The sequence below is a fragment of the Chanos chanos genome, chromosome 12 (genome assembly GCF_902362185.1).
Source record: "Chanos chanos chromosome 12, fChaCha1.1, whole genome shotgun sequence".
Taxonomy (NCBI): Eukaryota; Metazoa; Chordata; class Actinopteri; order Gonorynchiformes; family Chanidae; genus Chanos; species Chanos chanos.
This window is the reverse complement of record NC_044506.1, coordinates 23,010,732-23,024,595: the sequence shown is the minus strand read 5'-3', so window position 1 is coordinate 23,024,595 and position 13,864 is coordinate 23,010,732. Positions and strand designations below refer to the sequence as shown.

The following is a 13,864-nucleotide window of genomic DNA, read 5'->3' as shown; positions in this document are numbered from 1 at the left end:
CAACACTTTTCCCACAAAACCAAGCCATCCCTGTCACCTCTCTCTCTCTCTCTCTCTCTCTCTCTCTCTTTTCACTTTGTTTTTAGTTTATAGAAGGCTATAAATATAAAGAATAAGTCTCTATGGAGAAACAGAAAACATAAGAATGTCCTCATAAAATGTGGAAATTTGAAGACAAATTTTCTTCATGTGCTTTTTAACATTAACACTAGTGATCATGCTCTTATCTTATCTGCCTCTGTGTCTACTCACCCAACCCTCTCTCTTAACAGTTTTACTCTCTCTCTCTCTATCACTTATTCACATACACACACACACACACACACACACACACACACACACACACTCTCTCTCTCACTCTCTCTCTCTATCACTTATTCACACACACACACACACTCTCTCACTGTCACTTTCACATACTGATAGTAAGCATGATCTCCTCTGTTTCTCTAATCTCTGTCTTCCTGGGTCTTGTCCAGAGCTTAGTGGCATATGTCACAATCCCTCTTCTTTGCCTATTTCCTCACCTCTCTCTCTCTCTCTCTGTCTGTCTGTCACACACACACACACACACACGCACACACACACACACACAGTTTTTTGGATCTCATTTGTAATCTCATTCTGCTCTTGTAATTTGTATCTCCCTTCCTCTTGCTCTCTCCCTCATTCTCTGTTCTGCTCTGACCTCTTTCCATCTATTGTCTGTCCCGGCCCTCTGCCTGCTCTGCACTTGTCATCTTTTCAGCAGTCATTACAGTAGCCCGCCACAGAATGGCCATTAGCTCTGTTATGTAAGTGTAGTGGCCCAGATCGCCACGGTAACGCTCACCTTGGAAACCATGGAATCAACCCATGTGTGAAGGTTGCCTCCCGTGAGAGGGCAAAGAAGCCATGCTGTTTTTTTTTTTTTTTTAGCATGGCTGAAATGTGCATTGGCCATTTAAAATGACTAATATTAAGTTTTAGGCATTGCAGAAAAATTTTAAAGAGATGTCATTTGTGTTGTGGCTGGTGGGTGGTGGAATAATTGATGTGACAAAGGTTCTCATATTTTGATAGTTAATGTTTTCCCTAGTTCTACATCTAGTTCTAGCTCTACTACCACTAGTTCTGCTCTAGTTCTGCCATTGTGTTTAAACTGACTGTGTTCATTAAATCTTCTCTGTTTCTAGGTCCCCCCCCCATCTCACCCACACCACACCCTGACCTGCCTGTGACCACAATACATTAACCCACCGGCTGTCCACTGCCCTCTGAGGGAACAACAGAGAGAGAGAGTGGGAGTGTGTGCTTGTGTGTGCGTGCGTGCGTGCGTGCGTGTGTGTGTGTGTGTGTGTTTGTGTGTGTGCGCGCGCGCGCGTGTGTATGAATCTAACTGAAGAGACATGGCTGTTTTTAAACCTGAGAACGTGGAGGATCTGTATGAGATTGGAGACATTTTAGGAAGGTAAGGCCCCTCCTCTGTAACACATCACCCAGCCTGACCACTGCAGGAATTTCCAAAGCACTGGCCACAGCAAAACCATACAGAAAAAAAGGAAGATCTAAAACAGAGGTTGTTGAGACACATTAGAGCTTTTAATTATTTGAATAAGTCCTATCTCTAAAACAAACTTACACAACACAACCTTAATTCTGAATGGGCCCAGATGTCAGAGAGAATAGGGAGCATTCGCTGATGTTGTGTATACACAGGCTTATTCATTTCTCTCATGCTAATTATTCACAGCCCATTATTGACCACATGCTGTTCCAGGTCATGCCAGTGCAGTGGTACCAGTGGTCAGCCCTGGTTAACCCTGTCTGTTGGGTGACTTTGACAGACTGGAAATTGGCTTCTGGTGCAAAGCAAACATGTTTTTGATGTCTGTCATTCTCCTTTTGGTTTGCTGGTTTATTGGTCATGTGATGTTATATTGCCTTTTATTGAAGTTCATAACAGGTCAGATTCAATGTGTGATACTTCCTGCCTGGAAAAAATGTTTATAGAATTTTAACTGCTCAGGAAAAGTCTTCCCACAAATGTTAAGGGTCCTAATGTTCAGGGTTCTACTCTCAGTTCTGAGGTGATTTTGTGGGGATTTATTCTAACGTTACGTACACAGTACGGACAGGCGCTGAGGAGCTTCACGTTTTCTGTTCGTTGACTGCTGTGTCTTTGAATGCTCTCTGTCGCCGCCCCAGTGGACACTTCGGTCAGGTACGGGAGCTTCGGGAGCGGGCTTCGGGCATTCTGTGGGCAGGCAAGTTTATGAAGCTGCGTCGGGGGGTGGCGAGCCGTCTGGGGATAGAGAGGAAGAACGTGGAGAGAGAGGTGGAGATCATGCAGGCCTTGCAACATCACAACATCATGGCACTGCGGGATGTGTTTGAGAGCCGAGCAGAGGTGGTCCTCATCATAGAACTGTGAGTCTCTCTATGTGTGTGTGTGTTTATACGTGTTTGTGTGTGTGTATGTATGCGTGTATGTGTGTGTCTGTGTATACGGGTGTGTGTGTGTGTGTGTATGCGTGTATGTGTGTGTGTGTGTGTGTATGCGTGTATGTGTGTGTGTGTGTGTGTATATACGCGTGTGTGTGTGTGTGTGTATGCATGTTTGTGTGCGTGTGTGTGTGAGTGTGTGTGTGTGTGTGTGTGTGTGTATGTGTATGTGTATGTGTACACTGCAGCAGAAGTACAGGTAGAGATAAACTATGAGAGGACAGGATGAGAGACAGTGTGCTGACTGACTGACTGAGAGTGATGAGAGACAGTGTGCTGACTGACTGAGAGTGATGAGAGACAGTGTGCTGACTGACTGAGAGTGATGAGAGACAGTGTGCTGACTGACTGACTGAGAGTGATGAGAGACAGTGTGCTGACTGACTGACTGAGAGTGATGAGAGACAGTGTGCTGACTGACTGAGAGTGATGAGAGACAGTGTGCTGACTGACTGAGAGTGATGAGAGACAGTGTGCTGACTGACTGACTGAGAGTGATGAGAGACAGTGTGCTGACTGACTGACTGAGAGTGATGAGAGACAGTGTGCTGACTGACTGAGAGTGATGAGAGACAGTGTGCTTACTGACTGACTGAGAGTGATGAGAGACAGTGTGCTGACTAACTGAATGAGAGTGATGAGAGACAGTGTGCTGACTGACTGAGAGTGATGAGAGACAGTGTGCTTACTGACTGACTGAGAGTGATGAGAGACAGTGTGCTGACTGACTGAGAGTAATGAGAGACAGTGTGCTGACTGACTGACTGAGAGGATTAGAAGATAAGGGAGGAGTTCAGCCAGTACAGAAATCATCACAGACGGCCTAACGCAGCTGCATTGCTGTCTCGCCGTCAGCAGCTGACACTCAGTCACTGACTATACAGGTCAAATCCAGGTCAGATCCAGGTCAAATCCAGGTCAGATCCAGGTCTTGTATAGGTCAGATCCAGGTCTTGTATAGGTCAAATCCAGGTCTTGTATAGGTCAAATCCAGGTCAGATCCAGGTCTTGTATAGGTCAGATCCAGGTCAAATCCAGGTCAAATCCAGGTCAGATCCAGGTCTTGTATAGGTCAGATCCAAGTCAGATCCAGGTGTTATATAGGTCAGATCCAGGTCTTGTATAGGTCAAATCCAGGTCTTGTATAGGTCAGATCCAGGTCTTGTATAGGTCAGATCCAGGTCTTGTATAGGTCAGATCCAGGTCTTGTATAGCTGCGCTGTGTCAGGAGTGGACCTGTAAATGAATCCCCGCATCAGTCTTCAAACCTGGTGCCTGTAGAGACGCTCTATAATATAAACCTGTAAAATCACATTAGTGTAAATATTTACAGCCATTCCATTGTAAACCAGTAAAGTCACATTAGTGTAAATATTTACAGCCATTCCATTGTAAACCTGTAAAGTCACATTAGTGTAAATATTTACAGCCATTCCATTGTAAACCTGTAAAATCACATTAGTGTAAATATTTACAGCCATTCCATTGTAAACCTGTAAAATCACATTAGTGTAAATATTTACAGCCATTCCATTGTAAACCTGTAAAGTCACATTAGTGTAAGTATTTACAGCCATCCCATCGTAAACCTGTAAAATCATTCCAGTTAAAACCTGTAAAATTAAACCCGTGAACTTGATTTTGTTGTTCTAATCTAAAACTCTTTCTCTCCCTCTCAGGATTAGAGGAGGTGAACTGTTCGACTTTATTGCTGAAAAGGAGAGTTTGACAGAGACTGACGCTATTAAATTCCTTGAGCAGATTCTGCATGGGGTCAGCTACATGCACAGCAAAAACATTGGCCACTTTGACCTGAAGGTACGCCGCTTCCAACTTAAAAACAACTACAACAACAACAACAACCAAAAAAAAAAACCCATTTGACTAGATTCTGGTGCGGCAATGCTTTAGCCAGTTGATTTGAAAGAGTGTGTGAGCTTTGGAGGTTGTGTAGAGCTGAATACTTCCTCTTTCTAACTGAAACTTCGCTTTTTCTATCTGAGCTGACCGAGGCCCACCCTTCCACATCTTTCACTGCACTGACCTGCAGAGGAACTAACCTCACACAAATGCTATGAATAAAAGCCACACACAGGGGTTGAATGAGGCCGGCCATAACCTTCTGTCGATGCCCACATTGACGGGGTGCTCAGACGTGTTGGACTGAAATCTGTTCTTTATTTTGTGACTGTGTGATGGTTTGGAGATTTTGGCAGTCCTATGTCATACTGTAGTAAAATGTCAGAGATTTCATTGGCCGAGTGGAGTGATTCAGAGAATCTGAGACTGACCCCGATGCTGAATTTAACTGGTTAGTTTTCACACAGTTGTACAGAGTTTGAAAGAGCAGTTCTTGGAGATGGTTTTAAGCTCTGGGCTGTCCAGGAAGCTGTGTTTGTGAAGCACTGCTCGGTTTGTGAGAAATGCAGGGACAGTGTCTAATTAACGTCCCTCTCCTCATGTCCTGGCCTTTAGCCTGAGAACATCATGCTGTCGGACAAGCGGGCGGCCAGCCCTGACATTAAGATCATTGACTTTGGGATGGCCCATCACTTCAACCAGGGCGAGGAGTACAGGAGCATGGGAGGGACCCCTCAGTATATCGGTGAGTGCTACCACACTGCTAACTCATCACGTGAAAAACTGGTACCTCGACATGTGTAAGACAGAGAGAGGGAGGGTGTGTGTGTGTGAGTGTAAGTCGGTATGTGTGTGTAAGTGTTGGTTTGCATATGTGTAGTTCTGTGTGTATGTGTGTGTGTGTGTGTGTGTGTGTGTGTGTGTACATAATTTCTACAGTACCACTGTTAGCAGATTGCTTATGCATCTCAGCTGCATGGTTGTGAATATAGAAGTCTGAGTATGTGGTTTTGGAAGCTTTTATTTCAATCCTTACTGTACCTTTGGCAAATAACAGAATATTTCAAGGTTCTGTGGTCTCCATGGCAACGGTCAAAGTTCAGGAAGTGACATGACTCTTTTCAGTTAAAGCGAGAGTCGGGCGAGGGCACAAACAGGAAGAGGAATGTCCCTTGTCTTGCCGAATCTTGGGTGTGATGACACCTCTTCTGTTCCTATCCCCCATGGGCAGACCTGCCAGGATCAGCTCTTATCAACTGCTGCCCCAGTTTTATCCCTTATAGACAGAACCATACAACTGGTCTCAGATCAGCAGCTCAGAGTGTCACCTGCTTAAACACTGTGAATGAGAGACAATTGTCTCTTTAGCACTTGACTGCGGCCACAGTGCTTGTAAAGGTTAGCCATGTGAGAGTACAGTGTTCAACAGAGATGTGTTTGGTTCAGCCATGTTCAGTTCTGTTTAATGCACAGATGCGTTCAGTTCTGCCCAAATACCTGCAGCATGCCCGTTGCTATTCAGTCGTGACACCCTTGCCTTGTTTATCTTCTCAACTGACGATTCATCTGCCACACCCGCTGTGGAGGGTTAAAACGATTCTCCGCTGGAGACAAAAACAGGCAGTCCAGATGTAAAAGGATCTTTCCCAGGCTGCAGGTGCTATACTCACTAGAGATGTTAAAATGCATGGCAGATAAGATAATCGGAAGCATTTAAATGTCAGTTAGGTACTTATCATTCCTCTTTATAGGAATATATGGAAGCCCCCGGTTTCCAAGTCCGTATGAGACATGTTTTTAACGTGTCAGTTCGGGTGATGGCCACTGCTGAGAGCTGATTTTTGTATTGGTGCAGTTTTTTTTTTAGTGGGGTGAATTTCACACAGGAACTGAAGGTTAACAGGGGAGAATGATATCAGATGCATTTGGGCTGTGTGTTAATCAGCGTGATAAGGTTGGCATGGTCACAGAACTGCAGACTCCTGACTCTTTGTGGAGCTCTGTGTTTGACTGCGGTGATAGAGGTCTATACACGTATGTGGGCTGAGTGTTTTGGAGCAAACAGAGTCTTGGGGCCAGCGTTTGGGTCATTGTGTGGTTTGACCAGATAAGCTCATTAACCTTGAACTCAGGTGAGACAACCTGTCAACAAAGATAGACCAATGAAAATGGAGGGTGAAGGGTCAAGTGATTGCTGCTATTGCTTGAATTACGCATGTCACTTTCCACTTATGATTCTCTTTGTGAACACTTCACTTGACGTTGCTGATATTTCTCTGTAATTCTCTCTCGCTCTCTTTCTCTCTCTCTCTCTCTCTTTTTCTCTCTCTCTCTTTTTCTCTGCCTTTCTCTCTCTCTCTCATTCTCTTTCTTTCTCAGCTCCAGAGATCATAAACCACCAGCCTCTGAGTACAGCTGCAGATATGTGGTGAGTGTTACATGGTGTACAGTCATATGGAGTAGCCACACACACACACACACACACTCAGGCGCATACATGCCTCCTGAACCACAGCTGTTGTAAAAATACCCACTGTAAGACCATGGAGTGAGTCTCAGACAGGTTACAACATGTCTGTGTTTGTGTGAGAGAGAGAGAGAGAGAGAGAGAGTAAGAGAGATTGCGTGTGTGTGAATGTGTTTACTGATGAGCTTTGGGGGGGGGGGGGGGGGGGGGTGATAACACGCATACCTATATCGTTGCGTGATTTCTGTATTTCTGTAGATGATTGTATGTGTATCTGCTACAGACACAGCCTATTGGGTTGCGTCTGTCAGTGCGTGTGTTCACGAGTTCAAACTGAGAAGTTAAAGTTTTCTCTCTTCTCCCTTTTATTTCCCAGGAGTATCGGCGTAATCACCTACATACTGTGAGTCCTCATTCTTCTGCAGTGGAAGTGTTAGTCAGACGGCAGCAAGGCTCCCGGGGCCTGTTCTGCCTACACTGTCATCCACACAAGACATCTGCACGTTTACACTCAGCCTGAAAATACACAGCTAACACACAAATGAACCGAAAAGCAGAACTTCCCCATCGCAAATAACGTTTTTAAAGTGTTCCAGAACACGGAGGGGGAGCTCAGGGGTAGGGCCTGGATTTCTTTCACTCTCCCTCATTAGTGTTGAGTTATTGCTGTAAAAGGAGTGACCATATGAAAAAGAGAACTGTAAGACAGGCTTTCTGTTCCAGGAACCATGAGAATCTTTGGTCCTCAGGGGGGGAATGTGACAGACTGATTTCAGAATGTAACCTGCACTAAATCTGCCTGTTTACAGCAGCTTTCATTCAAACCAAGTCCAGGAATCTCTCTCTCTCTCTCTCTCTCTCTCTCTGTCTCTCTCTCTCTGTCTATATATATATATATATATAATGTAAATATAGTTTGGAATTTTCCTTCTGTACATATTTCACTCATAGTAATTACTGAAACTGTAGTGCAGTGTCAGCCCTTTGTGTCTGATAAGTAAACATATACTCTATACAGTATTAACTTTCTTATGTCAGCTGTATGAACTGGTATGACACCTGTCGATTTGCAAAGAACTGTTTTTCTCTTTAGTATTTTTCATTTACCCAGTCAAAAGCAAAGCCTCCTCCTTTTCCAGACTGAGTGGTCTTTCCCCGTTCCAAGGGGATACTGATGAGGAAACACTGAAGAACATTGTGGGGATGAACTATGAGTTTGACGAACGGCATTTTAGCCAGACTAGTGTCATGGCCAAAGACTTCATCCAGAAACTGCTGGTCAGAGAGCAGAGGTCTGAGAGACACTAACATGCAGTCAACACCTCTTTTCAAACCCCTCATTTAGAATGCTCCACTTTTCACAGTCACCACATACGCAAGTGTTTTCTAATGAGGGAGCATTTTTAGCTGCATCTGTTTAATTTAAAACAGCATCAGATAAAAGGGTGTTACAACATGTGTGCATATGTGCACGTGTGTGCATGCGTGTATGTGTATGTATAGAACCAAAAGTTTCAAAATTGCGATTTCAATTTCATTTCTCAATGAAGTTACTATTCTCGTGTTGCAATTCTCACTTCATAGTCTTTTGTACGTGTGTGTGTGCGTGTGTGCGCGTGTCTCTCTCTGTGTGTGTGTGTGTGTGTGTGTGTCTGTGTGTTTGTGTGTGTGTGTGTGTGTATGTGTGTGTATTTGCGTGTGTGTGTGTGTGTCTGTGTGTGCCTGTGTATTTGCGCGCGCGCGTGTGTGTGTGTTTGTGTGTGTGTGGGTGCGTGTGTGTGTGCCTGTTTATTAGCATGTGTATGTGTGTGTGTGTGTATTTGCGCGTGTGTGTGTGTGTGTATTTGTGCGCGAGCGCGTGCGCGCACGTGTGTGTGTGTGTGTGTGTGCGTGTGTGTGTGTTTGTGTGTGTGTGTGTGTGAGTATGTGTGTGTGCATTTGTGTGTGTGTGTGCGTGTGTGTGCGTGTGTGTGTGTGTGTCTGTGAGAGAGAGTATTATGTGTAACTCATTGTCTGTGTTTGTATACAGTGAGAGGATGACAGCAGAGGACTGTCTGATCCATCCCTGGATAAAGGTCAGGATTGCTCTGTGTGTGTGTGTGTGTGTATTGAACATCTACAGAAAAGAGTTTGACTTTTTGTTATAGGTTCTCTCTCTCTCTCTCTCTCTCTCTCTCTCTCTCTCTATATTCCAGCCTCTTAACAGAAGCCAGGCGGCAAAGAGAAATCGCTCCTCTATCAACATGAAAAACTTTAAGAAGTTCAATGCAAAGAGGAAATGGAAGGTTGGTTTGTTTCTTTTCGTGGTAAAGGACTGGACGCTCATTATGCCTGTGTCACAGGGGGGAATGGAGACAGATTGTTACGGGATGGGAGGGAGACGTGAGCCGGGTAAGGGCCCCGGAAGCGCCACTTTATTTAGCAAACTGCACTACACATGCATTCCAGAGGTGCTGGGACAATGGGAGCAGTGCAGGTGTGGTGATGTTCTATGGAGGGGCAATATGAAGAAGATTCAGGGGTTTGGGGTGGTTTCCAGCCCAGAAATGGAGAAGGTGACCTAGCCAGGAGTGTGACACTTGGGCTGAGATCCAAACCAGGGTCCTTTACCCAGCTGCGTACCCAGGGACTTGTGTCTTTCATCCAGCTGGAAGCAGTGGCTTTCAGCAGCAGCTCAGTAACAGTCTCAGCTAGTGAGGGACAAGTCCAGCCATGGCTAGACAACACTCTGGGGCCTTTGGCGCGTCAGGATGGCAGAGTGGTCTCCAGTGTCAGACTCAAGGCTAACAGTGTTCTGAGTAGATGGGTGCTCTGGTCTCTGAATGGAGGTGTGGGTTTGAATCCCACTTCAGACACACTGTTAAATACTGGACTTAGTGATGGCACTTATGCGATGGACAGGTCCTTTGTGGCTTGGTTTATATCCTGCCTGTCTTGGAAGTTGCTTTGTATGTGAGAGAGAGAGAGTAGGAGTGTGTGTAGTGTGCTATAGTGAACAGTGTGTCAGTATTGTGTGTATGCTCTAGCACTCTCTAAAAGTGTGCATCATTGTTTTTCAGTATTGTGGCAATGTTGTCTTATTCTCTCTGTAAGTGTGTTTCAATGTTGTGTGAATGCTATATTATTCTCTGTAAGTGTGTGTGTGTGTGTGTGTGTCTTTGTGTGTTTCAGTACTGTTTGAATGCTGTGTTGTTCCCTGTAAGTGTGTTTCAGTATGTGTGAGTGTGTGTGTTGTGTTGTTCTCTGTAAGTGTGTGTAAGTGTGTTTCAGTATTGTATGAATGCAGTATTGTTTTTAGTTAGTGTGCATTGTTCTGCAGAGATGACTCATACTGATACCTGTATATGAAAACAGACACATAACACTATGAATCATCTCCGCTGGACATAAGAGGGCTCCACTTTGTGGTCACTATTTTACTTTAAGTCTCCCTCTGTTTCTCTCTCTCTCTCTCCGTCTCTCTCTCGCGCTCTGTTTCTCTCTCTCTGTTTCTCTCTCTTTCTCTCTCTCTGTCTGATTGTCTCTCTTTCTCTCTGCTTCTGTCTCTCTCATTCCTGAATGTAGATGTCCTATAATATGGTGTGGGCCTGTAATCGGTTGACTAAACTGCAGTTACTTTGTAAAACGCCTGACCTGGGAAAGCAGGAACTGGTAAGACAAAGTCAATAACACATTTACCATTAATGCTTCAATAACACACCATTAATGCTTCAGCTAACATAATTTTCTCTCAGTCAAGGAGTCCATTCAAACATGCTCAGTACTGCATTTGTATTTGTGGTGATTACAACACAGAAATGAAAAGAATCTCTCTCTCTCTCTCTCTCTCTCCTTCTCTCTCTCGCTCTCGCTCTCTCTCTCCTCCCACAGAGAGACTGTGAGAGTGATCAGGAGGACACTGAGACCAAACCTACCTCTCTCATACGACGCAGACTCAGCAGCAGTTCCTAGAATCAACCAGCAGGGGGAGACAGAGCCCAACTCCTACCTGTTCTTCCAATGCCAGTCAGATGGCCGACAGATGCACTTCATTAAATGACCACTGGGGGGAGTTAGAAATCAAGTACCATTTGCGCTCCTCTCAATGATGACGGGCGGAGACAGATGCTTCAGCAGAAGCACCAGTTTGTGTATTTGATGACACTACGCACACAGACTGACTGTTTAGATAGAGTGGTGCTTAGCTGTTTGATATGCAAGCACTCTGGCAGATCACTACCTCTCAAAAACAAAATCAGACCTGATGTGATGTATCTCCACTGGCTTGAGACTGAATGGCATGCTTTGTTCCGGCAGTATCTAACATATAGAAAAATAGCTCCTCAGTAAACTATATACCATTTAGGGAACTCTACTGTGCAACGGGTTCCATCTCAGTGGAACGAGGAATGCTACAGGCTTATCTTCACCAGAGGACTCCGAAGGAAAACCTTTCAACCCAGACACTGCAAACGGAACTGCGATACATTAGTGTGACTGGTCTTTTTAACAAATAAATCTGGAAAGAAAAAACAAAACAAAACAAAAAAAAACCCAGTATATTTTAGACCAGTAGTTTTAGAAAACTCTCTCCTCTGGAATTCTCACGGAGTTCTTGAGAAATTAGGAGAGGCCTGTGTGAAGTGCCTTATGAAACAACCCTTTCCCTCACTGTCAAACAATGTGATAGTGGTCTCATCTGTTTCTACTTAAACTCTTCAATTTTTATGACGCATAGTGTTGAACCCCAAACTGAGTGTAATCAAATGCAGAGCAATGTTTTTGTTGGCTTCAGACAAGGGTAAGCTATAATAACAGGAAAGGGCGAGGCATGAAGTATTACTGTAATGTTCAGAGCTGCAGTTTTATGGCGTGGCAGTGATTTGAAAGGTCATAGAGTGAATGGGCCTTTTTTTTCTCTCTTTTTCTGTAGCTTATTAACAGGATGACGTTACACCAGCTGACGTTACACACTTCTTAAAAGAATACAGCTGGGCAGACTTAAGTTACGTGATTTAGATAGCACAGTTTGCCCTAAAATGTTTTTAAGTCGGCATCGTTGAAAGGGCATAAGAGGGGGTAAAAGTAGCCGCGAGAGGCACTTTGTGACCATAAGCTCACAGTCCCTATTCTTCGTTTGCCCTGAAGACCGGTTTAGTTACTGGACATATAAGCAACAGAATTCTGCTGTCAGCCTTAATGCTTAAGCTTTGATACACTGCTCTGTATTGGCTAACTGTCTGGCGAACAGATGTAGCAATGTTGACGTAGTTGTGGCAGACTTTTGCCACAGAAAGCGTTGAAGTAAGGTGCTAGATTACTACTCGTGCATACAACAGACAAACTGCATCGTTTGTGGATTGATATACCACAGTGTGTTCGTCAGTGAACTGGGAGACTCTTGACATTCCTAACTAGTCATATGATATTCTGGACATTATTGACAATTCATAAATGACAGTCCGTATAGTCTGAAGATAACTGAGTGGTTACGCTTTATTAATTTCGAGCAGTTTTAGTCTCACATGAAGTCTCTATGTCACCGTGAATCTATTTGATTATGTCAGTTATAATAATAATAATAATAATAATATCGATAATAAAATGAAATTATTTAAAACTGTTTATTGAGATTTTTTCCCCACAAAAACAACAACAGGCTACGGTTTGAACGTGTAGTTACATTCGCTATACCGAATCTTAAATTCCTTCTGACACCACACTTTATAATGATCACGCCTCTGTCACGTTTTATTCTCAATCTTAAAGATGTAAACTGCTAAAATATAAACCGGCCTTTTCAATACTGAGATGTCTTTTTTTTTTTTTTTTTGTAATGAATGAAGAATGCAAAGGGGTGGCCAGACTAGCACAGGCCAATACTCCTCAAACATGCTCCTTTTAATGGTGGATCAAACATTTTTATTTAAGAAAAAATATACTGTTTTTAAGAATGTCATTGTCACAGTGTGTGTTCTCTTATGTGTTCCGCACAATCATAACGATTCTTAGGCTTCATAAACTTGTCAAAGAAGGATCCAATGTCGTTGAGACAGTTTTACTACACAGTACGTGTAAACATATTGATGACGTAGGCTGCCATGAACCAATTTAGAAGGCTCTGTAGCATTAACCTATAGCGTTCATTTATGTCACTTCATGAGTCATGATACAACATCCATCCCTTTTTTGTCTTTATCATATTGTAATTTTCTAGGTAGATTTTCGTTAATCAGTTACATTTAGTGATCGCATGTTTCTTCCTGAAAAAAAGCGTATTGTATAATTGTATGTGGTTTCTAAGCTTTACTGGATTCTGTGTATTGACAATACAGAATTGTTTGTCTGTGCATGTTTTGTGTGCGTTCGTGTGTGTGTGTGTGTTTACTAATGTAACCACTCATTTAGAAAAAGAAAAAACGTCTTCGTGTATGGTTTAAATGGTTTAATTAATGTGTGACGTGTGGTTTAAATAAAAACTGTCCTTTGTCATTCCATTGACCGGGTAGAACATTTCAGACTAATATCAATACAAACAGACGCACACGCACACACGCGGGCACGATTGACCGGGCGCAGTCGCCTTCCGCGAGCACCTGCTGCGTGGCGCAGGCAGTAGGGGCGTAGCCGCTTTAAGTTTACTGCGAACCTGGCCAGAGTGCCGAAAGGACCGACAAACTTCTGGAGCGAGGAGTGAGACTTAACTACGTCCCCCATCTCCAGTGTGTTGTCAGTTACCCTGAGTCATATGGTTCATTCGTGTCTGGTCGAAACAAACTCCGAGAGTGGATTTTGTAGAAGTGACTCTGAGGCGTTTTTTTTTAAATGTGTTTTTTATTTTATTTTATTTTATTTTGTTGGGACACCGCTGTGAGGACTGAAATTGTTGGTTTGGAAAGACTTTCTCAAGGAGAGAAGACTTAATGCCAAGAGGTAGGCTAACTCTTTAAAAATAATTCATAAATTTGATTCTAAAACTATAAATTTTTGTTGAAACTAGAAATTACTGCCACATACAACGATCGTAGGCTATATGGAAAGAGTACCCCAAACAACAAACTACATACAGCATTG

At 43.5% G+C, this 13,864-nt stretch overlaps 1 protein-coding gene across 1 annotated transcript; it reads left to right on the top strand.

Annotated features, from left to right (window-relative positions):
• The first annotated feature begins 1,370 nt into the window (after positions 1–1,370).
• LOC115825562 (death-associated protein kinase 2-like) lies at positions 1,371–10,762 on the top strand. Its single transcript, XM_030789344.1, has 11 exons — positions 1,371–1,450; positions 2,188–2,409; positions 4,164–4,302; positions 4,960–5,089; positions 6,724–6,772; positions 7,188–7,214; positions 7,951–8,103; positions 8,841–8,886; positions 9,007–9,096; positions 10,376–10,472; positions 10,686–10,762. Exons 1-11 carry the CDS (start codon positions 1,389–1,391, stop codon positions 10,760–10,762), a joined length of 1,092 nt encoding a protein of 363 aa, XP_030645204.1. The 5' UTR covers positions 1,371–1,388.
• Positions 10,763–13,864: the final 3,102 nt, after the last annotated feature.

Excerpts from the sequence above, each read along its gene's own strand:
- LOC115825562 (XM_030789344.1), top strand. The coding sequence starts at position 1,389 with ATGGCTGTTTTTAAACCTGAGAACGTGGAGGATCTGTATGAGATTGGA. Across the intron at positions 7,215-7,950 it reads GGCGTAATCACCTACATACT|ACTGAGTGGTCTTTCCCCGT; the intron begins GTGAGTCCTCAT and ends CTCCTTTTCCAG. Across the intron at positions 10,473-10,685 it reads GCAGGAACTGGTAAGACAAA|ACTGTGAGAGTGATCAGGAG; the intron begins GTCAATAACACA and ends TCCCACAGAGAG.